This window comes from Gigantopelta aegis, chromosome 7 (genome assembly GCF_016097555.1).
Source record: "Gigantopelta aegis isolate Gae_Host chromosome 7, Gae_host_genome, whole genome shotgun sequence".
In the NCBI taxonomy this organism is placed as follows: domain Eukaryota; kingdom Metazoa; phylum Mollusca; class Gastropoda; order Neomphalida; family Peltospiridae; genus Gigantopelta; species Gigantopelta aegis.
The window spans coordinates 41,093,928-41,121,172 of NC_054705.1; the positions used below are offsets into that span (position 1 = coordinate 41,093,928).

General features: G+C 40.4%; 1 protein-coding gene across 1 annotated transcript; it reads right to left on the reverse strand.

The window, feature by feature from the left end:
- Positions 1-50: 50 nt before the first annotated feature.
- On the reverse strand, positions 51-27,245 carry LOC121376941 (UNC5C-like protein). Its single transcript, XM_041504751.1, has 2 exons — positions 27,117-27,245; positions 51-4,782 (listed from the first exon to the last, which is right to left on the reverse strand). Exon 2 carries the CDS (start codon positions 3,402-3,404, stop codon positions 1,176-1,178), a length of 2,229 nt encoding a protein of 742 aa, XP_041360685.1. The 5' UTR covers positions 3,405-4,782; positions 27,117-27,245; the 3' UTR covers positions 51-1,175.

Genomic DNA, 27,245 nt, shown 5'->3' on the forward strand with positions numbered 1-27,245 from the left:
ATCTGAACTGCCTGTCCAGGACAGTGGGTTAGTGAGGGAGGAGAGGGTGTAGTAGTCTTACACCTACCCACTGTGTCGTTAAAACTCGCTTTGGGTGGGAGCCGGTACCGGGCTGCGAACCCACTGCCTACCAGCCTTATGTTCGATAGCTATATCACGACGCCACCGAGGCCAGTGAAATTCCCATCAAATCGTGTTCCACTGTCGAGTAGAGATCTGATTATGAACCTTCCAAAACCATTCTTTCATTGAGTGTGGCTAGCATCAGACCTTGCTAGTGAGTTTTTAGTTTGAGCTAGTGGAAATTATCAACTGTACCGGCCTTGGTGGTAGTGTTCAGGTGGTTCCCAAATGCGTGTGTGTATGCCCAGGATAGCTTGCTTGAACCTTAATTGGATATAAGCTCGAAAACAAGTTGAAATGAAATGATGGAGTTTCCCCACAAAGCTCGCTACATCGTTTCGACGTCCTTGAGAACAGTGTACAGTTCGAGCAAAGGGTATTTTTACACAATATTTCCTACAATAAGCGTCACACACGGCGTGGGAACAGTTTGGTGGATTTATGAGATATTTTCCCACAAAACTCATCACATCTTCTCTTTCCATGCCCTTAAGACTAGTCTACATAGCCAGCGGATTCATTACTAACTCAAAGTGGGAACGGTTTGGTGGATTCATGAGATATTTTTTCCACAAAACTCATCGCATTTTCTCTTTCCATGTCCTTGAGACTAGTGTACCTATCCAGCAGATTCGCTAGATATCCTTTAACTGGCATCACACTCGACGGGGAAACGGTTTGGTGGATTCATTAGATATTTCTCCATAAAGCTCATCACATCTTCTCTTTCCATGTCCTTGAGACTAGTGTACCTATCCAGCAGATTCGCTAGATATCCTTTAACTGGCATCACAATCGACGGGAAACGGTTTGATGGATTCATTAGATATTTCTCCACAAAGCTCACTGCTTCTTTCCTTTCCATGTACTTGAGGATAATGTACTGTACCAGCAGATTCAATAGACATCCTTTAACTGGCATCACACTCGGCGTGGGAACAGTTTGGTGGATTCATGAGATATTTCCCAAAAAAACCTCATCATATCTTCTCTGTCCATGCGCTTAAGACTTAGTCTAGTCTACATAGCCAGCAGATTTACTAGATTTCCTCTTAACTGGCATCACACTCGACGGGGGAACGGTTTGGTGGATTCCTCAGATATTTCTCCACAAAACTCGCCGCATCTTCCCTTTCCATTTGTTTGAGTATATTGTACAGCTCCAGCAGAGTTTTGCCCTTGTTCTCCATGTGCTGGAGGATGATGGACGTCGGGCTGTATTTGTCCTCCAGGAATGGGATGACTCTGTCCAGACCCAACCGCGCCGCCAACTCCCGCCAATCGTGGTGGAACGTACACCGAGGATCAAGCATGAGGATGAGCTGGTGCTTCAGGAGCATCGGGATCGTCTGCTTTTCGCTCAGTGAACGCTGGATCTCGTCCAGGTCGAGGTGTTGCTGCTGGTCATCGCGTTGCCCGCGGACAGTGCCTGGACTGGAAGACAGAATCACGATGGGAGAACTGGAAGAGCCCGAAGGCGAAGACGACTCTACTCGGATGTTCGTCACCTGTTTTGTGGGTGTCAGGTCCGATATATCTTGAATAGTCTTATCCTCTACCATGTGTATGATGATCTTCTCCACCGTGTTCTCCTGCTGGTTCTGGTACATGAGGAAGTGGATGTTTATTTCATCCATGCGAACCTGCACTGCTGCCTCTTGTTGCGGGTCTTTCCGACGACTGGACGATCGCTTGAAGCACATGGCTGCGTGAGGACACTTGTTGTGCCAGATCTGGAGGAAAGACACCGTCTCCACTCCGTTCTCGTCCACGGGGACCCAATAGTCTGAAAGGTAATGGAGCTTCAGCTGCATATCCTCGCCCGCTCCACTGAACAGAAATGTTTTCTCGGGACAGGCTAGTTTTCCGCCGAACTTAGCCTCATGGTAGATTGCCCACTGCAGGTTGCAGGGCGTCTTGTTGAAGAAATAAACCCTGATCTGGTAATGGCTGATGGACGAGACGAGACTGGAAGCGAACACTGCCACCTGCAGCCATTTCTTCCCAGGATTCCCATCGACGGCCGATTGGGTGCTCGTGATAAGACTGAAGTGGTCCAATCGGACGTAACACTCGTCTTCCGTGACGACGCACTTTCGGCCCTCTTCCTTGGCACCGCACAGCGGCTTCCAGCCCTTTTCACCAGTCAGTATCTCCGACTCGCTGACCAAAATCTTTATGTTTTGGGGATCGTACGCACAGTGTTTGTAGCTAAGTATGCATGGCTTGTCCAGCTTCAGTCCGTGAGGACCACAGTAGATGACGGGACTCACCTGCGCCTGGGAACTGTCCAGAGGCGGGGCGTCAGAGATGTCCCAGTTTAAAGCCAGCGTTATTGGGTATTTCTTGCCCACGGGCACAGCATTACGTGGGATGTGAAGCGAGACACCCATGTCATCCAGGATGAGGGAATCTCCGCTGGAATCGACTTCGTGTGTGATGTAAGCTAGGAGCTTTCCCGATACCTGTCGCACGACACTTCTCTCCGTGGGAATCTGCAGTTCTTGCATGCTGCCCTCGAACGGACTGACTAGACTTAGAGACTCATTGCTCAGACGTGACAGGATGTCGTTGTTGGGGTACGAAGAACGATTACTCTGTCCATCAACACATTGGTTATTTGTTCTGTCATGGAAGGCGACATTTGGGCCCACCACAGCTCGTCTGTTTACAGGTGAATGGTCTATTGTAAATGGAGCTGTTCTGGATGCAGGAAGCTCATGATGAGGAATCACAGTCTCTGGGTGTGTTTCTATTACAAATGGAGTTAGTCTCGATGTATGAGCCTCATGGTGAAGAATCGGGTTCTGCGGTTGTGATAAAACATAAGGGGATTGTCCTTGTGGTGGATGAGGAAAATGAGATGCTAAGTTCTCAGGAACAGATCCCAGTTGGTCATGACCAAGCTGTTCGCACAAGCAATGCAGTCTGTGTCTATCACAGCAAATGTTGCCACGCACGTTCAACGATGCACCTGGAATACTTTCTGGGCTGTTGTTTGGACAACGCGATTTGCAATTCTTCTTGTAACACCATCTCAAAACACAAATCAATGCAATCGTCAGCAGCAAGGCAATCGTCACAGCGAATAGTATGATGATTAGGTTTGTGTCGATGATGGGTGGGCTGTCTTTCAAAGCTGATGGTTCTGGTAATGATGATGATGATGGATTTCCATTATTGTAACACCCACACGACTCTATGACCAACACACACACAACTAACACACATCGCGCCACTGATTGCAACAGGTAATGATCCTTTGGCGTGTTGTCATTCATAACGTAGTTTGTTATCAAGTGATTGCTATGCAGAAATTAATTTCCAAATTCTCCCAAACAAAATCCGTCATGTCATAATGTAAAACTTCTGATTCAGGAAATGCTAACTCTGATGGTAATACTTTCTTTGTTATGTTATAATACATAATTTAGTTGGATTTGCTCAGCTATATTTCCGTGTGCCAACTGCTAACCAAACTGTTTCTCACTCCACTGATGGTAATAATTTCTTTGTTATGTTATAGTACATAACTTAGCGGGGTTTTCTCAGCTATATTTCATTGTGCCAAATGCTAACCAAACTGTTTTTATCCCCACTGATGTTGATAATTCATTTGTTATATTATTGTACATAGTTTAGTGGGATTGTCTCAGTTATATTTCATTGTGCCAACAAGCATTTTGCACGCTCGCTTCAAAACATTCATCGTGTTTGTATGCATATTTTAACAAATTCATTCAATACACGTTTCTCATTAATCAGGATTGATGAACCTTGATAAATGATTTTTTGTCAGACCAAACTATTTCCATAATACATTGCGCCAGACCCCATGTCGGGGGTTGTGGGTGTGTACAGATTACTGCGAAGTAGTCGAGTTCAATGCATTGTATTGTCAATATAGTCAAAACTGGTAGCACCGCAAATTCTTTTGTTTTAAATTGTATGCATTTCTAAGAAGAATCTTGAATCTGCGTTGTTGTCTTAAGCATATACATAGATTGCTGTTGGGATTTAAGAAACACACACTTGTTTTTGTTAGTGCTCTCAATTTGACTAATTTCTGTAACCGAATAGATTATGAATGTGCCGACAAAGAAACACTACGACGTGTTCTTCAGTGCTCTCAATTTGGCCAATTTCTATAGCCGAATAGATTATAACTGTGCCAACGTGCGGTATCATTGCCTCGTTTTTCAAACTTCATTCTGCCTCGATGTGGTTGTGTGTAGTCTCTTTGTAGATGCTTTCAGCCTCGTTATGATTCTTCGTGGTCAGAAGTGAAGTGAAGTGAAAGACTTTATGTGCACATTCAGAGCAAGCTGTTGTAGCGCACGCCTATACTAGGCACAGGGAACGGCCTTGGACGGATCTCTCTGTCCAGGACAGGAAAGAGTTGGGGGGCGGGGGGGGGGGGTACAGAAGGGACGCCTGCACTGGCAAGTGCAAGGGAGCACCAGTAGTCCAAATGTCTTCGTGGTCTCGTTCTGGTTGTTTTTATACACGTGCTGGTTTCCTTGTGGTTGAGTTTAGCCTCGTTGTGATTGCTTCAACCTCGTTATGATTCTTCGTGGTCTCTCGTTCTGGTTGTTTCTTTGTGATTGCGTTTAGCCTCGTTTTTGTTTCAGCTTCGTTATGGTTGCCTGTGTATCGTATCTGAAAAACCCAACGAGAAAGATAATAGTATAATATACTGTAACTGAATATATAATTATGTAACTGAATAATATGAATGAATACTGTTCAATTAACAGGCTCGTCTGCAGTGATTTGGTTTTAGGGGATGTCTAAATTGTGATTAGCGAAATTTATGGTCGGGGTGGGGTGGGGGGTCGATTATGCTCTACTTGAGGGGGTGGGGAGTGTCCGACCCTGGAAACCTACCTGTACATGCGTCTGATTAACGAACTGATATTTCACGACACCTGAACACAACTCGACCTCCTAGAACACCGTAGCCCAGTGGCAAAGCGCTCGCTCGATGCACCACGACGGGTATATCAAAGGCCGTGACATGTACTACCCTTATGCATATAAAAGAACCCTTGCTGCTAAGCGAAAAGAGTAGTCCATGAAGTGGCGACAGTGGGTTAAATAAAACATTTTCCTTTTCCCCAGAACACCACCACCCACGCACACACACAAATGCGTCTACATACAGCAAAATAACTTTTCAGTCACGTTTATTTGCTGCAAATGTCACTTAAAAAAAAAAAAAAAATCATAGGGTGGCCCAAAATTGCCCTCGGTCGGCTGTTTCAGCCATGACAATTCTTTATAAAATTAGCATGGGAGACAGATTCTAAAGTTGGAGCCCTGTTTTGAATATAAATATAAATGTAGCGGGTTTCCTCTGATGACTACGAGTCAGAATTGCCAAATGTATGACACTCAATAACCGATGATTAATTAATCAACGTGCTCTAGTGGTGTCGTTAAATAAAACAAACTCTTCCTTAATGCAAATAATAATATTCATATGCTTACTTTTGTTTGACACCCAACAGCAGACGTGTACTTTTTGTATGCTGTGTTGTTGTTAAAGATTCATTCATTCATTCATTCATTGAATTCATTCACCCCTATGTAGCTGTGTACCTACATGTATACCCATGAACACCTGTATAAACTGATAGTGTATACACTTTAAAGGGACATGCCTGAGTTTGCTGCATTGTAAGATGTTTCCGACTAATAAAATATTTCTACGATTAAACTTGCATATTAAATATATTTTCTTGTTTAGAATATCAGTGTCTGTATATTCAGTGTGTTTCTGATCGTCTTAATATTTGTAAGAAGCCCAAACTGGATTTTGTCTTCAAATAATTTCGTACGTACGAAAAAATTGTTTTTAGGAAATAAAATGAAATATAACCTAGTACAAATATTAGAACGATCAGAAACACGTTTAATATACAGCCAGTAATATTTTATGCAGACAAATATATTTGATATGTAATTACAATCGTTAAAAAGCCTCTATTAGTCGATAACATCTGAAAAATTGTAGCAAACTCAGGAGTGTCCCTTTAAAATAAACACCCAGACAGGTGTAGCCTACGTGCACTCTAGTACGAACAATCGATTTGACTGCTTCGTGATCTAACGATTCAACAGCTAACATTCACGTGGTCCAGATCGTATCGTATTACCCTCGCGCCCTATTTTGCATGTCAAAGAATGTCCTATTACCGAGGAGCGTGACAAACGATGCCTTTCTTTGGTCACGAAAGCCTAATATTTTCATACCAAGTAATGTTAACACAAAGATCAACTTTATTTGTAGCCGAGTGGCCGCTACCCGTCTCACGTATCCATGATTTTTTTTTTTTTTTTTTTTTTTTTTTTTTTTTTTTTTTTTTTTTTTATGGGGGGGGGGGAGGAACCCACACTATGTATGTATATATGTTTGATTTGATCAAACTTAATACAGTAAAAAAGCCACTGACCCCCCCCCCCCCCCCCCCCCCCCCCCCCCTCGCTACGCCACTGTCAACTGAATAGGGGTAGAAGACTCTCAGCGTGTGTCTGTGTTACTGCAAAACAAAAACTCGTTCATGTGCTACATAGAGAATACTACACGAGTGGCCGTTAGATACCATTTATCTCACGGGTTGCTAATATAGAAAATATTACACGAGTGACCGTTAGATAAATTTATCTTAGAACGAGTTGTTTATATTATAGAGATTACTACACGAGTGGCCGTTAGATACCATTTATCTCACGAGTTGCTAATATAAAAAATACTACACGAGTGGCCGTTAGATACATTTATCTTAGAACGAGTTGTTTATATAGAAAATACTACACGAGTGGTCGTTAGTTACATTTATCTTAGAACGAGTTGTTTATATAGAGAATACTACACGAGTGGCCGTTAGATACATTTATCTCACGAGTTGCTTATATAGAAAATAATTCACGAGTGGCCGTTAGATACATTTATCTTAGAACGAGTTGTTTATATAGAGAATACTACACGAGTGGCCGTTAGATACATTTATCTTAGAACGAGTTGTTTATATAGAGAATACTACACGAGTGGCCGTTAGATACATTTATCTCACGAGTTGCTTATATGGAAAATAATTCACGAGTGGCCGTTAAGGGGGTTTTGTTTTGCAATAAAACACATTTTTTTAATATTACCTTTTTCCCTAGCACTAGGCCTGCCTCTCCACCCCCACCCCCCAGGCCGGCTCTTGTGCCCATGACAGGCGTGCGCTACAACAGCTTGTTCTGAATGTGCACGTAAAACCCTATGACCTGACCTGGCGTCGTGGTTAAGCCATCGGACATAAGGCTGGTAGGTACAGGGTTCACAGCCTGGTACCGGCTCCCACCCAAAGCGAGTTTTGACGACTCAGTGTGTAGGTGTAATGCCGCTACACCCTTTTCTCTCTCATTAACAACTAACAATTAACAATTAACCCACTGTCCTGGACAGACAGCCAAGATAGCTGAGGTGTGTGTGCCCAGGACGACGTGTTTGAACCTTAATTGGATATAAGCACGAAAATAAGGTAAAATAAATAAATAATACGCGTCACAGCTGGATATCTGAATGAGTGAACGCATAGATAAATAAATTAATTAATTATTAATATACACCGGTCTTGTTGGTGTCGTGGTTAACCCATCGGTCATACGACTGGTAGGTAAAGGGTTCGCAGCCCGGTACCGGCTCCAACTCAGAGTGAGTTTTAACGGTGTAAGATCACTACACCTACTTCTCTCACACTAACCTTTTATTTCATTTTAACTGATTTTTCCTGCTTATATCCAATTAAGGTTCAAACACGCTGTCCTGGGCATATAAAAGACCCCTTGCTGCATTAGAACAAATATAGCAGGTTTCCTCTGTTGACTACGAGTCAGAATTACCAAATGTTTGACATCCAATATCCAATGATTAATTAATCAATGTGCTCCAGTGGTGTCGTTAAACAAAACAAACTTCAATGGATGTATGTTTATCGACGCCCTAGCACAAAAATAACGATCGGCCGTTGGGTGTCAAACAAAGAAAGTCCATAGGTATGATTCTTTTCATTAAAAATAAAAATTGTATAATTGTGTAAAACACTGTGTAAAGAGCTGTGGGAGTAAAACACAATACAAATATCAAAGTAAACTTGAATATTTAGAAATTGTGTACAATACAAAACTCAAGGTAAGTATCTTTTAAGACTTTGTCTAGAAATCAAACTGTTTCAAAAACTTTCAAATTAATTCTGAGTGTAATTTAAAAGATTCCAAAATATTTTTGTTTTCAAATATATTGTTTCTTGTCGGCTTCAGATGATTTTTGACGAGCATGGCAACCTCCATATTTAAACAGGCATGTGGTCATTTCTGGAAACGCCTTGGCGATGTTTTGCCTTTCCTCAAATGCTATATACCGACAGGAATAAATAGTGCAATGGGTATTTCGCTGATATTTTCTTATATAAATGTTATGTCATCTATATTAAGCGTGTTTGTTTGTTTTGTTTAACGATACCACAGGAGCACATTGATTATTTAATCATCGGCTATGGGATGTTTGGTAATTTTGACACGCAGACATCAGAGGAAATCCGCTACATTTGTCCTAATGCAGCAAGGGATCTTTTATATGCACCATCCTCAAGACAGGATAGCACATGCCACGGTCTTTGATATATTAGTCGTAGTGCACTGGCTGGACCGAGTAATAGGCCAATGGGCCCTACTACGGGGATCGATCCCAAACCGACCGCGGATCAAGCGAGCGCTTTACCACTGGGCCACGTCCCGTCTTCTATAATTTAGGGGTCAAAAATTTATAACCAAACAAGTTTCAGAGTGTATTAGATTGATGATGTAAACTACACCAAAAATTTAATTTATTGTTCCATATTTACAAAAACCCACAAATAAACGTCACTGTATACAAGAAAGTCACATGACATGCTGTCAAAGTTGAAGGTTGTCAAACATGGATTTTACACATTAGAACATTCGTTTAATAGTGTGTGAATCCACCCCTGGCGCGAATACACTCGACACATCGTTGCCTCATGCTGTTGATCAGACGTCTGAAGAACTCTTGGGGAATGGCCTGCCACTCTGCCATAAGAAGTTGACCCAGATCATGAAGGTTGGCCAGAGGGCCATGGTTATCCCGAACTCTCCTGCCTAATTCGTCCCAGGCGTACTCTATTGGGGCCAAGTCAGGCGAATATGCTGGCCAATCCATCCTGGCGATACCTTGTTGTCTGAGAAAGTCCGTTACCACCCTGGCGCGGTGGGGTCTGGCATTGTCATCCTGCAGAACTGCCCCGCTGCCAATCTGCTGAAGGCCTGGGAGAACCAACGGCCGGATAATCTCATTCAGATAGCGGATTCCATTCAGATTGCCATCCACCACATAGAGGGGGGTCCTGTGGTGGATAGAGATGCCGCCCCACACCATGACGCTGCCACCACCGAACCGGTGACGTTGTCTAACGTTAACGTCAGCGAAGCGCTCCCCAGGACGTCTGTAGACATGAACCCGACCGTCGTTGAACTGGAGACTAAACCTGGACTCGTCAGTGAACATCACTCGACCCCACTGAACACGTTGCCACCGCAGATGAAGTGTGCACCAGTGACGTCTGGCCGTTCTGTGACGTGGTAGGAGTGGTGGTCGAACAGCCTGGCGACAGCAGCGTAGATTATTGGCTCTCAGACGATTGCGTATGGTTTGATCAGACACTCGAGTTCCAGTCGCAGTCCGCAGATTGTCACGTAATCGGCGTGCAGTGGTTGTGCGTTGACGTAGAGCCATATTGGTGATGTAGCGGTCCTCTCTATTTGTAGTGCTTCGGGGTCTTCCCGAACGTGGACGATTTCGAACAGAATTCGTTGCTTGGTACCGTTGCCACAGTCGGCCAACGACACTCTGACTGACACCAAGTCTCAGAGCAACATTTCTTTGCGTATTGCCGTCCTGAAGCCAAGCAATAGCCCTTCCTCGATCTTCGATAGTCAGTTGACGTCGTACCATTGTCGAATTTTAGTGTGCACCGTACACGAACGCAAGCTCCAATTATACGGAAATTCAGCATTGGGAACATGGAATACACATGCAAAGCGTGCAAATGAAGCGCTTTGTGAAAAAGCAAGTTATGGGCACTTAGCAGACCTTTCGCTTTCGCCCTAATTTACGTGCAAATGTAAGCATGTTTTCGCCATTAGAACTAGTCGACAGTGTCAATGACAGTGGATTTTAATTCATTTATGGGTTGCTTAGACCCACTTTCGTCAAAATGGAACAATACCATGCGTGACATTATGGTCTAGCTAATATAATTGACATTCAGAAAATAATGTCGAAAATATCGTGTGACCCTTAAATTCTTTTGAGTAGTATATATATTAAGCATGCAGACAAATAACATATCGGTAACAACTGTAACTGACAAGATATTGTTCAAATCAGGAACAAAAAACACACACACAAAAACCCCCAAAACAAAACAACTTGAGAGGGTTTTGTTTTGCAATGAAACAGCATTTTTTAACATTACTTTTCCCCCCAGCACTAGGCCTGCCCCGTTCGTACGCTTATGTTTTGAGGAAGACTTCCTTGTATGACCCAAATATGGTAAGTATGACTCTTTAGCTTGTTTACAACCCTCCGCGACGACTTAGACTATCACATAACGACTGCCTGATATATAGACATTGTGTGTGTGTACATTGTTATGGCGTGATCTAAACAGGACTTACCCGGTAAGTAATTACCATCAAAGTACATCCGATTTGAACACAGAAGTGTCACGGAATGAACTTTGTAATACCGCGGTAATACCCTCGCACACAATCGGTTTCTTACGCGTCACAGCCGGCCTTGGTGTCGTCGTGGTTAAGCCATCGGACATAAGGCTGGTAGGTACTGGGTTCACAGCCCGGTACCGGCTCCCACCCAAAGCGAGTTTTGACGACTCAGTGTGTAGGTGTAAGGCCGCTACACCCTCTTCTCTCTCACTAACAACTAACAATTAACAACTAACCCACTGGTCTGGACAGCCAGCCCAGATAGCTGAGGTGTGTGTGCCCAGGACAACGTGCTTGAATCTTAATTGGATATAAGCACGAAAATAAGTTAAAATAAATAAATAATACACGTCTCAGCTGGATTTATGAATGAGTGAACGCATTGATAAATAAATAGATTAATTATTAATATACACCGGTCTTGTTGGTGTCGTGGTTAACCCATCGGTCATACGACTGGTAGGTACGGGGTTCGCAGCCCGGTGCCGGTACCCACCCAGAGTGAGTTTTAACGGTGTAAGATCACTACACCTACTTCTCTCACACTAACCTTTTATTTCATTTCAACTTATTTGTCGTGCTTATATCCAATTAAGGTTCAAGCACGCTGACCTGGGTACACACCTCAGCTATCTGGGCCGTCTTTCCAGAACAGTGGGTTAGTTGTTAGTTGTTAGTGAGAGAGACGAGTGTGTAGTGGTGTTACACCTACCCACTGAGTCGTTAAAACTCGCTCTGGGTGGGAGCTGGTACCGGGCTGCGAAACCTGTACCTACCAGCCTTATGTTCGATGGCTTAACCACAACACCATCGAGGCCAGTCACACTAATCTCTAACAAATAACTCAATGACATGGACAGCCAGCTCAACCGCGATAACTGAGGGGGGGGGGGGTGGGGGGGGGGGGTGACCTGGACAGATAGTCAAGGGCATATAAGGGTAGATAAGAGTGGCCGCTTAAGACAGGTGGCCGCTGATTACAGGTTGCCACATATATAGTCTTTAAAACATTTGTTGTTGTTTCTTGTATTACCGTCTGAACTGATAATCAACGGATGTGTGCTTCACAGTTGACTATAAATCAACTTATGACAGAAAAAAATGCAAATGGAATGTATTAAATTAACCGTTCTCAATAAATTTGTTTTCTTTTTCTATTTAATTATTTAATTCCTACTTCATGCGGTGTATTGTCATAGTAAGTGAATCGACAAATGTCAAGCATAGTCTGCCCAGAGGCAATTAGATGCATTGCAGAGTCATACTTTCTTAATTGATACACAGTAGAGATGTCGGGACTGAATGGGTACTAGTATTCCTGAAGGTATGAAGACCGATTATTTGCTGCACCTTATCGCTGTTGTTAAAATATCTCTTTTGTATAATAGTAAGCATTTAATGTGGCCGTTTAATACAGGTATTTTAGCGATTTGGGAACCAATTTAGGTGGTCGTTGGCCGCTTAAGACAGGTGACCGCTGATTACAGGTGACCGCTAGGACAGGTTTGACTGTACTAGTTTTGATGTCGGATGGAATTTGAATCTTTGCACTTTTATTCGTTTTAAGTCATTCATTTACGGTTATATGGCGTCGGACATATGGTTAAGGACCACACAGATATTGAGAGAGGAAACCCGTTGTCGCCACTTCATGGGCTACTTTTTTCGATTAGCAGCAAGGGATCTTTTATATGTACCATCCGACAGACAGGATAGCACACACCACAGCCTTTGATATGTCAGTCGCGGTGCACTGGCTGGAGCGAGAAAAAGCCCAATGGGCCCACCGACGGGGATCGATCCCAAACCGACCGCGCATCAAGCGAACGCTTTACCACTGGACTACGTCTCGCCTCTTTCACATTAGGAAGTAAAGTAGTATAGTTTTGTTAGGACGAAGGAGGAGCTGCATTAATGTCATGCCTAACACATTCCTTAATTAACCCATTTTCACTTAGAGAAGATTAAATAGGTTTGGTGTCGGACATTGATAAAAATCAAAGATGCCAATGTAACAGAATCAATGCAACATTATATCAAAAGTATATGAGGGAACTTTGATTAACTACTGTTTTCTTCATAATCAAGTAATATTTTTAAAGCTAATTTACTTCTCCGATTAACCCTTTGGGTTCTATAGGTACTTTAGTTTTGGTGTCGGATGGAAATTATGTTTTGGTGTCGGATGGAAATAAAATGTCATACATTTCATCTATAATTTTAATGAACACGTTATACCACATCTAGATATATATTTTAAAGTGTTTTCTTCATCATTCTACATCATTACAAAATGACAGTCATAACTCTTAAAGGGGCATTCCTGACTTCATAAACATGTAAACATGTCCCCTGTCAACAAGGCTTTTATTGAGTAAAACTGAATATTAATGACATTTTATTGCTTAGAATATTAATGTTTGTACAAAATTTATATAATTATGTAAAACCACAGTGTAAAAATCTGTGGAGAAACGTGCAATAAAGGACGTCATATTGGAAAATATAGTCTATGTTGATCGGTAAGGTAAGACGAGGTCGATATTTTACATATTAAAAAACACGAGTTGCGTATAACACTTCTAAAATAACATTTTAGTTATTTTTTTTAGTAAATCACAGTACTAAAGTCGCCGCCATCAATAATAACGTCATCATTCGGGTAGTTTGGAATTTTACAAATCTTTCCAAAACATTTCAGGTGCAGTTGCCAAATACCCATCGATTACCTTGACCTTACAAAGCATTTCAGAGTTACACATCAACGGATAACGTTATGGTATTATATCGCCTGTATAGAAATCAAAGTGTTTTAAAAACTTTAAAATTAATTCTGGGTGGAAAATTAAAAGATTCCAAAATATTTCTGTTGCCAAATATATCGATTCTTGTCAGCTTCAGATTACACTCAACGAAAACGTGGCGCACAGACAATGTTCACATTGAGGAGGATACTTCCAGCACTGCCTGTAGGATGACTGTGACTCTCCCAGGACTGGCTTGACAGAGTGAACCTTGTCCGTCATCGCACCGTCCCAATAATCTTGCCAAGTCAAAACTATATATTAATATGATATTTAAAATCACTGATGGGGATACCGACACTGTCACGTATCAAATTCAAAGCAGACTTACAACAACATCTGCCTTTCCATTGCCCAAAATGCCAACATCGCTGAGTACCCAACAAAAGATAACATCTTTATTGACAATGGATAAAAAGGAAACACTTTCGTATCGCCATCCCAACTAAGGGTTGGTCCAATTCCATGTACTGTAAAACCTGGAGACACGAAAATGAGTGTAAAATATTAAAAATATATCAGAAAGCATCAGAATTATTAATCTCTTCCATGGCTTTAAAGGGACATACCCTAGTTTTGAAACACTAAGACATATTTTTTACTATTGGAGCCCTTTTTAGATAACTGAAATAATACTTTAATTAGATTTTATAGTTTACATTATCCATTTCCGTACATCGAAGTGTTTTTGGTCATCCCGGTGTTTTGAATATCACAAAATGCATTCCCATATTTTTTAAAATGCACGTGCGTCTAAGACGTAACAGTTATGGAGTCGAGTTTTAGTCTATTTTTAGAGGGTATTTCACCATTTCAAAGTCACAGACTCACGTTTCCCTCAATTGTAACTTTATCCAAATGTGTTACACTTTTGTAGATCAACTAAACTTAGTGTTAATTTTCACAGGTTGAAACTAGGGTATGTCCCTTTAACGATTGCCCGAATTTCAGCAGTAAAGATTATTGCATGTGTTGGAATAATGAGACTATGGGTGTGAGGAAACAACAATCTGGCATGTGTTGGAATAATGAGACTATGGGTGTGAGGAAACAACAATCTTGCATGTGTTGGAATAATGAGACTATGGGTGTGAGGAAACAACAATCTTGCATGTGTTGGAATAATGAGACTATGAGTGAGTGTGAGGAAACAACAATCTTGCATGTGTTGGAATAATGAGACTATGGGTGTGAGGAAACAACAATCTTGCATGTGTTGGAATAATGAGACTATGGGTGTGAGGAAACAACAATCTGGCATGTGTTGGAATAATGAGACTATGGGTGTGAGGAAACAACAATCTGGCATGTGTTGGAATAATGAGACTATGGGTGTGAGGAAACAACAATCTGGCATGTGTTGGAATAATGAGACTATGGGTGTGAGGAAACAACAATCTTGCATGTGTTGGAATAATGAGACTATGGGTGTGAGGAAACAACAATCTTGCATGTGTTGGAATAATGAGACTATGGGTGTGAGGAAACAACAATCTTGCATGTGTTGGAATAATGAGACTATGGGTGTGAGGAAACAACAATCTTGCATGTGTTGGAATAATGAGACTATGGGTGTGAGGAAACAACAATCTTGCATGTGTTGGAATAATGAGACTATGGGTGTGAGGAAACAACAATCTTGCATGTGTTGGAATAATGAGACTCTGGGTGTGAGGAAACAACAATCTTGCATGTGTTGGAATAATGAGACTCTGGGTGTGAGGAAACAACAATCTTGCATGTGTTGGAGTAATGAGACTCTGGGTGTGAGGAAACAACAATCTTGCATGCGTTGGAGTAATGAGACTCTGGGTGAGGAAACAACAATCTTGCATGTGTTGGAATAATGAGACTATGGGTGTGAGGAAACAACAATCTTGCATGTGTTGGAATAATGAGACTATGGGTGTGAGGAAACAACAATCTTGCATGTGTTGGAATAATGAGACTATGGGTGTGAGGAAACAACAATCTTGCATGTGTTGGAATAATGAGACTATGGGTGTGAGGAAACAACAATCTGGCATGTGTTGGAATAATGAGACTATGGGTGTGAGGAAACAACAATCTTGCATGTGTTGGAATAATGAGACTATGGGTGTGAGGAAACAACAATCTTGCATGTGTTGGAGTAATGAGACTCTGGGTGCGAGGAAACAACAATCTTGCATGCGTTGGAGTAATGAGACTCTGGGTGCGAGGAAACAACAATCTTGCATGCGTTGGAGTAATGAGACTATGGGTGCGAGGAAACAACAATCTTGCATGCGTTGGAGTAATGAGACTCTGGGTGCGAGGAAACAACAATCTTGCATGCGTTGGAGTAATGAGACTCTGGGTGCGAGGAAACAACAATCTTGCATGTGTTGGAATAATGAGACTCTGGGTGTGAGGAAACAACAATCTTGCATGTGTTGGAATAATGAGACTCTGGGTGTGAGGAAACAACAATCTTGCATGTGTTGGAATAATGAGACTATGGGTGTGAGGAAACAACAATCTTGCATGTGTTGGAATAATGAGACTATGGGTGTGAGGAAACAACAATCTTGCATGTGTTGGAATAATGAGACTATGGGTGTGAGGAAACAACAATCTGGCATGCGTTGCAGTAATGAGACTATGGGTGCGAGGAAACAACAATCTTGCATGCGTTGGAGTAATGAGACTCTGGGTGCGAGGAAACAACAATCTTGCATGTTGGTTGGATGGGTGTAATGAGAATAATGAGACTGGGTGCGAGGAAACAACAATCTTGCATGCGTTGGAGTAATGAGACTCTGGGTGCGAGGAAACAACAATCTTGCATGCGTTGGAGTAATGAGACTCTGGGTGCGAGGAAACAACAATCTTGCATGCGTTGGAGTAATGAGACTATGGGTGCGAGGAAACAACAATCTTGCATGCGTTGGAGTAATGAGACTATGGGTGCGAGGAAACAACAATCTTGCATGCGTTGGAGTAATGAGACTATGGGTGCGAGGAAACAACAATCTGGCATGTGTTGGAGTAATGAGACTATGGGTGCGAGGAAACAACAATCTTGCATGCGTTGGAGTAATGAGACTATGGGTGCGAGGAAACAACAATCTGGCATGCGTTGGAGTAATGAGACTATGGGTGTTAGGAAACAACAATCTGGCATGCGTTGGAGTAATGAGACTATGGGTGTGAGGAAACAACAATCTTGCATGTGTTGGAATAATGAGACTATGGGTGTGAGGAAACAACAATCTGGCATGTGTTGGAATAATGAGACTATGGGTGAGTGTGAGGAAACAACAATCTTGCATGTGTTGGAATAATGAGACTATGAGTGTGAGGAAACAACAATCTGGCATGTGTTGGAATAATGAGACTATGGGTGTGAGGAAACAACAATCTTGCATGTGTTGGAATAATGAGACTATGAGTGTGAGGAAACAACAATCGTGCATGTGTTGGAATAATGAGACTATGGGTGTGAGGAAACAACAATCTGGCATGTGTTGGAATAATGAGACTATGAGTGTGAGGAAACAACAATCTTGCATGTGTTGGAATAATGAGACTATGGGTGTGAGGAAACAACAATCTTGCATGTGTTGGAATAATGAGACTATGGGTGTGAGGAAACAACAATCTTGCATGTGTTGGAATAATGAGACTATGAGTGTGAGGAAACAACAATCTTGCATGTGTTGGAGTAATGAGACTATGGGTGTGAGAAAACAACAATATTGCATGTGTTGGAGTAATAAGACTATGGGTGTGAGGAAACAACAATCTGGCATGTGTTGGAGTAATGAGACTATGGGTGTGAGGAAACAACAATCTTGCATGTGTTGGAGTAATGAGACTATGGGTGTGAGGAAACAACAATCTTGCATGTGTTGGAGTAATGAGACTATGGGTGTGAGGAAACAACAATCTTGCATGTGTTGGAGTAATGAGACTATGGGTGTGAGGAAACAACAATCTGGCATGTGTTGGAATAATGAGACTATGGGTGTGAGGAAACAACAATCTTGCATGTGTTGGAATAATGAGACTATGGGTGTGAGGAAACAACAATCTTGCATGTGTTGGAATAATGAGACTATGGGTGTGAGGAAACAACAATCTGGCATGTGTTGGAATAATGAGACTATGGGTGTGAGGAAACAACAATCTGGCATGTGTTGGAATAATGAGACTATGGGTGAGTGTGAGGAAACAACAATCTTGAATGTGTTGGAATAATGAGACTATGAGTATGAGGAAACAACAATCTGGCATGTGTTGGAATAATGAGACTATGGGTGTGAGGAAACAACAATCTTGCATGTGTTGGAATAATGAGACTATGAGTGTGAGGAAACAACAATCGTGCATGTGTTGGAATAATGAGACTATGGGTGTGAGGAAACAATAATCTGGCATGTGTTGGAATAATGAGACTACGGGTGAGTGTGAGGAAACAACAATCTTGCATGTCTTGGAATAATGAGACTATGGGTGTGAGGAAACAACAATCTTGCATGTGTTGGAATAATGAGACTATGGGTGTGAGGAAACAACAATCTTGCATGTGTTGGAATAATGAGACTATGAGTGTGAGGAAACAACAATCTTGCATGTGTTGGAATAATGAGACTATGGGTGTGAGGAAACAACAATGTTGCATGTGTTGGAGTAATGAGACTATGGGTGTGAGGAAACAACAATCTGGCATGTGTTGGAATAATGAGTCTATGGGTGTGAGGAAACAACAATCTTGCATGTGTTGGAATAATGAGACTATGGGTGTGAGGAAACAACAATCTGGCATGTGTTGGAACAATGAGACTATGGGTGTGAGGAAACAACAATCTTGCATGTGTTGGAATAATGAGACTATGAGTGTGAGGAAACAACAATCTTGCATGTGTTGGAATAATGAGACTATGGGTGTGAGGAAACAACAATCTTGCATGTGTTGGAATAATGAGACTATGAGTGTGAGGAAACAACAATCTTGCATGTGTTGGAATAATGAGACTATGGGTGTGAGGAAACAACAATCTTGCATGTGTTGGAATAATGAGACTATGGGTGAGTGTGAGGAAACAACAATCTTGCACGTGTTGGAATAATGAGAAGATGGGTGTGAGGAAACAACAAGCTGGCATGTGTTGGAATAATGAGACTATGAGTGTGAGAAAACAACAATATTGTATGTGTTGGAATAATGAGACTATGGGTGTGAGGAAACAACAATCTGGCATGTGTTGGAACAATGAGACTATGGGTGTGAGGAAACAACAATCTTGCATGTGTTGGAATAATGAGACTATGAGTGTGAGGAAACAACAATCTGACATGTGTTGGAGTAATGAGACTATGGGTGTGAGGAAACAACAATCTGGCATGTGTTGGAATAATGAGACTATGGGTGTGAGGAAACAACAATCTTGCATGTGTTGGAGTAATGAGACTATGGGTGTGAGAAAACAACAATATTGCATGTGTTGGAGTAATGAGACTATGGGTGTGAGGAAAAACCAATCTTGCATGTGTTGGAATAATGAGACTATGGGTGTGAGGAAACAACAATCTTGCATGTGTTGGAATAATGAGACTATGGGTGAGTGTGAGGAAACAACAATCTTGCATGTGTTGGAATAATGAGACTATGGGTGTGAGGAAACAACAATCTTGCATGTGTTGGAGTAATGAGAAGATGGGTGTGAGGAAACAACAATCTTGCATGTGTTGGAGTAATGAGACTATGGGTGTGAGAAAACAACAATATTGCATGTGTTGGAGTAATGAGACTATGGGTGTGAGGAAACAACAATCTGGCATGTGTTGGAGTAATGAGACTATGGGTGTGAGGAAACAACAATCTAGTATGCGTTGGAATAATGAGACTATGGGTGTGAGGAAACAACAATCTTGCATGTGTTGGAGTAATGAGACTATGGGTGTGAGGAAACAACAATCTTGCATGTGTTGGAGTAATGAGACTATGGGTGTGAGGAAACAACAATCTTGCATGTGTTGGAGTAATGAGACTATGGGTGTGAGGAAACAACAATCTTGCATGTGTTGGAGTAATGAGACTATGGGTGTGAGGAAACAACAATCTGGCATGTGTTGGAGTAATGAGACTATGGGTGTGAGGGAACAACAATATTGCATGTGTTGGAGTAATGAGACTATGGGTGTGAGGAAACAACAATCTGGCATGTGTTGGAATAATGAGACTATGGGTGAGTGTGAGGAAACAACAATCTTGAATGTGTTGGAATAATGAGACTATGAGTATGAGGAAACAACAATCTGGCATGTGTTGGAATAATGAGACTATGGGTGTGAGGAAACAACAATCTTGCATGTGTTGGAATAATGAGACTATGGGTGTGAGGAAACAACAATCTTGCATGTGTTGGAATAATGAGACTATGGGTGTGAGGAAACAACAAGCTGGCATGTGTTGGAATAATGAGACTATGAGTGTGAGAAAACAACAATATTGTATGTGTTGGAATAATGAGACTATGGGTGTGAGGAAACAACAATCTTGCATGTGTTGGAATAATGAGACTATGAGTGTGAGGAAAAAACAATCTTGCATGTGTTGGAATAATGAGACTATGGGTGTGAGGAAACAACTATATTGCATGTGTTGGAATAGTGAGACTATGGGTGTGAGGAAACAACAATCTTGCATGTGTTGGAATAATGAGACTATGGGTGTGAGAAAACAACAATATTGCATGTGTTGGAGTAATGAGACTATGGGTGTGAGGAAACAACAATCTGACATGTGTTGGAGTAATGAGACTATGGGTGTGAGGAAACAACAATCTGGCATCTGTTGGAATAATGAGACTATGGGTGTGAGGAAACAACAATCTGGCATGTGTTGGAATAATGAGACTATGGGTGAGTGTGAGGAAACAACAATCTTGAATGTGTTGGAATAATGAGACTATGAGTATGAGGAAACAACAATCTGGCATGTGTTGGAATAATGAGACTATGGGTGTGAGGAAACAACAATCTTGCATGTGTTGGAATAATGAGACTATGGGTGTGAGGAAACAACAATCTTGCATGTGTTGGAATAATGAGACTATGGGTGTGAGGAAACAACAAGCTGGCATGTGTTGGAATAATGAGACTATGAGTGTGAGAAAACAACAATATTGTATGTGTTGGAATAATGAGACTATGGGTGTGAGGAAACAACAATCTTGCATGTGTTGGAATAATGAGACTATGAGTGTGAGGAAAAAACAATCTTGCATGTGTTGGAATAATGAGACTATGGGTGTGAGGAAACAACAATATTGCATGTGTTGGAATAGTGAGACTATGGGTGTGAGGAAACAACAATCTTGCATGTGTTGGAATAATGAGACTATGGGTGTGAGGAAACAACAATCTGGCATGTTTTGGAATAATGAAACTATGGGTGTGAGGAAACAACAATCTTGCATGTGTTGGAATAATGAGACTATGGGTGTGAGGAAAAACCAATCTTGCATGTGTTGGAATAATGAGACTATGGGTGTGAGGAAACAACAATCTTGCATGTGTTGGAATAATGAGACTATGGGTGTGAGGAAACAACAATCTTGCATGTGTTGGAATAATGAGACTATGGCTGTGAGGAAACAATAATGCTTCAACCATAATATGAATAATATTAAGTCTTTAAAATGACAAGACGTAAATAAATATAATTCCTCCGCTGTATTAGATATCACATTCCGTTCCGGAAGTGCTGGACTAGACTAATGAGCTGTCAAAATATTTGATTGAGTCAGACGAGAAATAGAATATATTAAAAAATAAAACTTGATATCGCCATATCGGCAGATCCAGAGGGGGCAGCAGGGGGGTTCTTTAACCCCTCCCCATCTGTCTAAACTTCCCTTTTTAATGACTTTTTTTTATCTCAGAATTTTTATAAAATTCACACATTTTAAATAAAAATTTAACATTGAAACTTTAAAAGTTTCTCTGGTCCTAGTTTTGATTAGATAGTTCTGAAACGTACAGTCCGTCCCATCCTTATACAAAAATATTGTGGGGTTTTTGGTAATAATTTCAGTTCGGTGTGACGTAAGAAGAAAAGTAAAAGTGTTTTCGAAATAACACAAAATTACTATTTTTGTGTGCAAATTACAAAATAATCTGCTGAGAAATAAATAGCTTGTAGTAAATTTCATAAGATGATAAAAGAAAGAAAGAAAGAAATGTTTTATTTAACGACGCACTCAACACATTTTATTTACGGTTATATGGCGTCAGACATATGGTTAAGGACCACACAGATTTTGAGAGGAAACCCGCTGTCGCCACTACATGGGCTACTCTTTCCGAGTAGCAGCAAGGGATCTTTTATTTTCGCTTCCCACAGGCAGGATAGCACAAACCATGGCCTTTGTTGAACCAGTTATGGATCACTGGTCGGTGCAAGTGGTTTACACCTACCCATTGAGCCTTGCGGAGCACTCACTCAGGGTTTGGAGTCAGTATCTGGATTAAAAATCGAATGCCTCGACTGGGATCCGAACCCAGTACCTATCAGCCTGTAGACCGATGGCCTACCACGACGCCACCGAGGCCGGTCATACGATGATAAAAGGCGTTCCCTGTGGGACGGACTATAGCATAAATATAATTATCAGGGGCACTATTCATAAACCAATAGAAATATTTTTATTTATTATTATTATTATTTGAAATATTTATTCCAGTCACTCATTTACATGACAGACAACGCATGCTGAGGATAAAGCATGAGTCGTGGACAGCACCAGTGTATGACGTAATTATTAGATTGTAAGTAAACTTTCATATAAATAAACATAAACTATATAAGTCATGTAAACAAAACAAATAATAGTACAATGGTTTATAAATGTAATAATAAAAAACCTGTTATGGTTTCTCCCAGGCTAGGTTATAGAAGAGGGAGTAAATAGGGGAATCAAGATAATAAGTATAAATAAATAAATAATAATAAAAAAGAAGTAAATTTAAAGAAAATAGTAACAACAATAACAAAAATAATAATAAATTTAAAAAAGAAGAAACAAAACAGAAAGGACTGACACACACACACACACACACACACACACACACACACACACACACTAACTCATATACACATGTACATAAACGTAGTTAATGTTAAAAATACTTTACATTTCATATATATGGTAATTTAAAACATATTAATTTCTTCTGCAGTCTTGCAAAGTTCTGAGATACTGCGATTTCATATTTTACCTTATGAACTATTGGTGGTTGGGACAAGGAGGGTGTAACAAACTTATAAATAAATAAATAACCGAATACATGAATTATCAAGTTATGTTTTCAAAGAGAGAATGGTACATGAACAACTTAGTAAAGAATGTATTGATACTTTTGTCACTGAAGTGCATATGTTTTTCTACAATGTATCTTTGTTTAATTTCACATTTAAAATGTGTAATGTCTAGCAGATAGAAAGATATTTTGATATTTGTGGATTTTTATTAACTTTTAAATGGAAGGTATCTAAAATATAGCCCAACAACTTGTTATGGTGGCCCGAATGTGAAAGATACCCAGATTCATATATATGTATATGTATATGTATATGTATATGTATGTATGTATGTATGTATGTATGTATATATGTATGTATATATGTATGTATGTATGTATATACATATATATATATATATATATATATATATATATATATATATATATATATATATATATATATATATATACTAGTATAGTACATTTTCAAAACAGATCTACTGTTTAGAGAATGTTAGAGAAAGAAACAGGCACGTGGCCAGTAAACCACTTCAGTTGGAGGATGGGGAAAAAGAAGCTCTCAGGGTTGGAAAACGTATACATTTTAATTGTAGCCCATGGGCTAAATTCTGCCCAGAGTAACAAGCGATGCAATTTGTAATGAATGAAATACTGTTTAACGACACCCGAGCAAAAATAATACAAGTCGGCTATTGGGTGTCACAAAAGGTGTATTATATGTAAATATTTTAGACAAGACAAGACACGACAAGACAAAATATTTATTCAGTTATTGAGGCCACATGACTAAGATAACTACCTTTAAAACAGATTAATCGTGCGCTACGTGTGTACAAATTACAATACATGTATATTCAATTTAAACTGGCAGATTTATTTGTAAAAACAAGGCTATTCCTTTAATACACTTTATATTTTGGGTACAAATCAATAAATTAATTTTTTCTCTTGAAGGATTTACTATATTTTGATATGAAATATTTCGTACTCAAAGCATAATATGGACATACTAAAAGAAAATGATATTCATATTCCACTTGATTGAGATTACACTTTAAACAGATAGTTTCATTTCTTTCCATTACTGGATTATATCTGCTTTTCCGTACTTTTAATTTATGTGACAAACACCTAAATTTAGGAAAAGTTCTCAATTGATCCTTATACTGTGACAATATAATATATACTTTTCTGTTTCTAAAAGAGATTTATAAAAGAATATGCCTTTGAAAATTTGAAGAGTTAATTTTATCATGCCAGTGTTGAAAATGAATGTCTTTACATCTCTTTACAAAGCTGGACATAAATAACTTGATACTGCCACATTCTTGAGCAATCCAAACATAAGAACACTCTGTAGGCCTATATGTAAATATTATTTATATTGTAAAGAGCTGTAGTTAAAAATATAATACAATTAAGGATTTGTCTGTTATTTCTTTTTACATTCATAAGGGTATTAACCAAAAAAACAAATAATCCGCAAACTGTGTGAGTCGGCTTGACAGAATGAAACTTGTTCGACTCCTGACAGCAGAGAGCGCGCACATGAAAGGTGGAATTTTAGACACCGATTCATTACACGTCTTTTTGATTGTGGAGTAACTGGACATGCCAAAACATTTGGTAGCCCGGCGGACTACCAGGGTTAGACAACTGGTAGTCCGAGTGAGAATCAGTAGTCACATTACCCCCGAACTACCGCTAAGGTGGAGCGCTGGTACTTTTCCAATAATTTTGCCAAGTCCAAAGGATATATTGGTTAATATGATATTTAACATCATTGTAGGGAACACCAACACTGGCATGGGGCATGTGCCGCAAATTCAAAGAAGGAGGGTTCGGATGATTCCACTCCACCAAAATGCAGCGTACACTCAGTGTACACTGACAATGTTCACACTAAAATGGAGGGTCCTTCTTTAAAATAAATGAATGCGTCAAATAATTATGTATGGCCGAATCGATGCTGGCACGACACAAGACTATTCCATCCTTCTTGCGCTGTCTGTAGGGTGTTACGGGTAGCACTAAACCAATTAATTTCCGGCTGGGTCAAAGTTCGAGGTGCAAGGAACTTTTGATAGAGAAGTTAACACCACAATTCCTGTGATTGGTTATAAATGTGAGTGTTTGTTGTAAAAAAAAAATTAGTTTCATCTCGGCTAAAAATGTATCAATTTTATTTGATGTAGTACCACCGTGTCAAGTAGCCTTGTGCTTGGAACAGGTATGGGATACCTGTAAAAAAAAGTACTCAAATTTTGTGCGAAACATCTGGTTATACTGAAAATGAGCCATGGAAGGTACCTTTTCTGCAGTTAATACTTTGAGGTAGGGGTTGTAGTACTGATATTTATGGGTCATAGTTTGGTTGATGTATTGCATATAGTGTTTTTAAACACAAACGTTAACATGGTCGCCTATGGGATTTTAATTGGTATAGTCCAACCTACGTCTCGCCCGTTGAACATGTTAAAAGCCGTGAAAATTCGAGACTGACATCTATTACTCACTGCAGCATATTGTCAAGCGTGTTTGAATTGGGGCAGAACAAAATTAAATTGGAATTTCAAGGCTACCAGTGAACACAGCTTCAAAACAATCTTTGGAGTACTCTGCACTTTCAGAGACTTTCTAGTGAAAGTTAAAGTTTGGTTTGTTCAACGATTCATTGTTTGCATTTACCGTAGTGCTGGGGTGTCGTTAAACATTTGTTCATTCATTTGTCAAACGAGGGAGGGACGTAGCCCAGTGGTAAAGCACTCGCCTGATGCGCGGTCGGTCTGGGATCGATCCCCGTCGGTGGGCCCATCGGGCTATTTCTCGTTCCAGCCTGTGCACGACGACTGGTATATCTAAGGCCGTGGTATGTGCTATCCTGTCTGTGGGATGGTGCATACAAAAGATCCCATGCTACTAATGGAAAAATCATTGGCAATAGGATGTCAAACATTTGGTAATTTTGACATATAGTCTTAGAGGAAACCTGCTACAATTTTCCATTCGTAACAAGTGATTTTGTAAATGCACCAAACCACAGACAGGATAACACATACCACATCCTTTGAAATATCAGTCGTGGTGCATTGGCTAGAACGAGAAATAGAGCAATAAGCCCACCGATAGGGATCGATCCTAGACGGACCGTACATCAAGCGAGCGCTTTACCACGGCTACGTCCTGTCTCGGTCTCTCTGGTAAATGCAAGTCAAAACATAATTTTACTGGTCATTTTTCATTAACACTGACACCACAGTGTGACACAGTGATCTTCATCCAGTGCACCACGACTGGTATATCAAAGGCCGTGGTATGTGCTATCCTGTATGTGGAGTGGTACATATAAAAGATCCTTTGCTACCAATGGAATTTATTTTTTTAGCGGGTTTCCTCTCTAAGACTATATGTCAAAATTACTCAAATGTTTGACATACAATAGCCGATGATTAATACATCAATGTGCTCCAGCTGTGTCGTTAAACAAAACATTTTTTTTTCATCCATACAACACAATATTCTAAATCGATATGACTCCGGCAATGCATCATTTGATATGTAATTTTTACCGACACACTCGACATCTGTAGCACAAACTGACACTACCCATGTGAAATCGGGCGCAACACATTAGTATCCCGATATGTATTTTTCAAGTAAGTTACTAACCAGTAAAGAGGGATACAGGTTGTTTTGTGCTTTTTTTAGGTGGGGGGGGGGGGGGGGGGGGTGTTGCGGAGGTGTGTTGTTGTTTTTTAAATTTTTATGGGAGTGGTGCATCCAATATATGAGTATAGCCAAATCAAATGATTACCTCGGCACGTTACCTTTTTAAATACGGGCCTTATTTTAAATTACAGTTTTCCCATAAACATAGCCCTCCTCACCAACCCCCAACTCCCTCTAGGCCCGCCACCGGCGACTCGCACAAGCTTGGGACATGACAGGTAAGTGATCTCATTTCCGAAACTATATCAACATAAGCACTACTATCGCTTTATGTCAACATGACCTGTTCGTTCGACACAGCCACGTATAATATACGAGATTTATCACATGCCAAACTGACGTTAAGATAATCAAAATGAATTATAACAGACTTACCTGGAGAAATTTCCTGTCTCTGTGAAAAAAGAAACGAAATGTCATCGTATGTTTAATTAATCCCTAGCAGACGTCAGATAGAGCGGATCGTTTATGCAATGTGCTTGTGGAAAGTAACACACATTACAC

Excerpts from the sequence above, each read along its gene's own strand:
- LOC121376941 (XM_041504751.1), bottom strand. The coding sequence starts at position 3,404 with ATGAATGACAACACGCCAAAGGATCATTACCTGTTGCAATCAGTGGCG.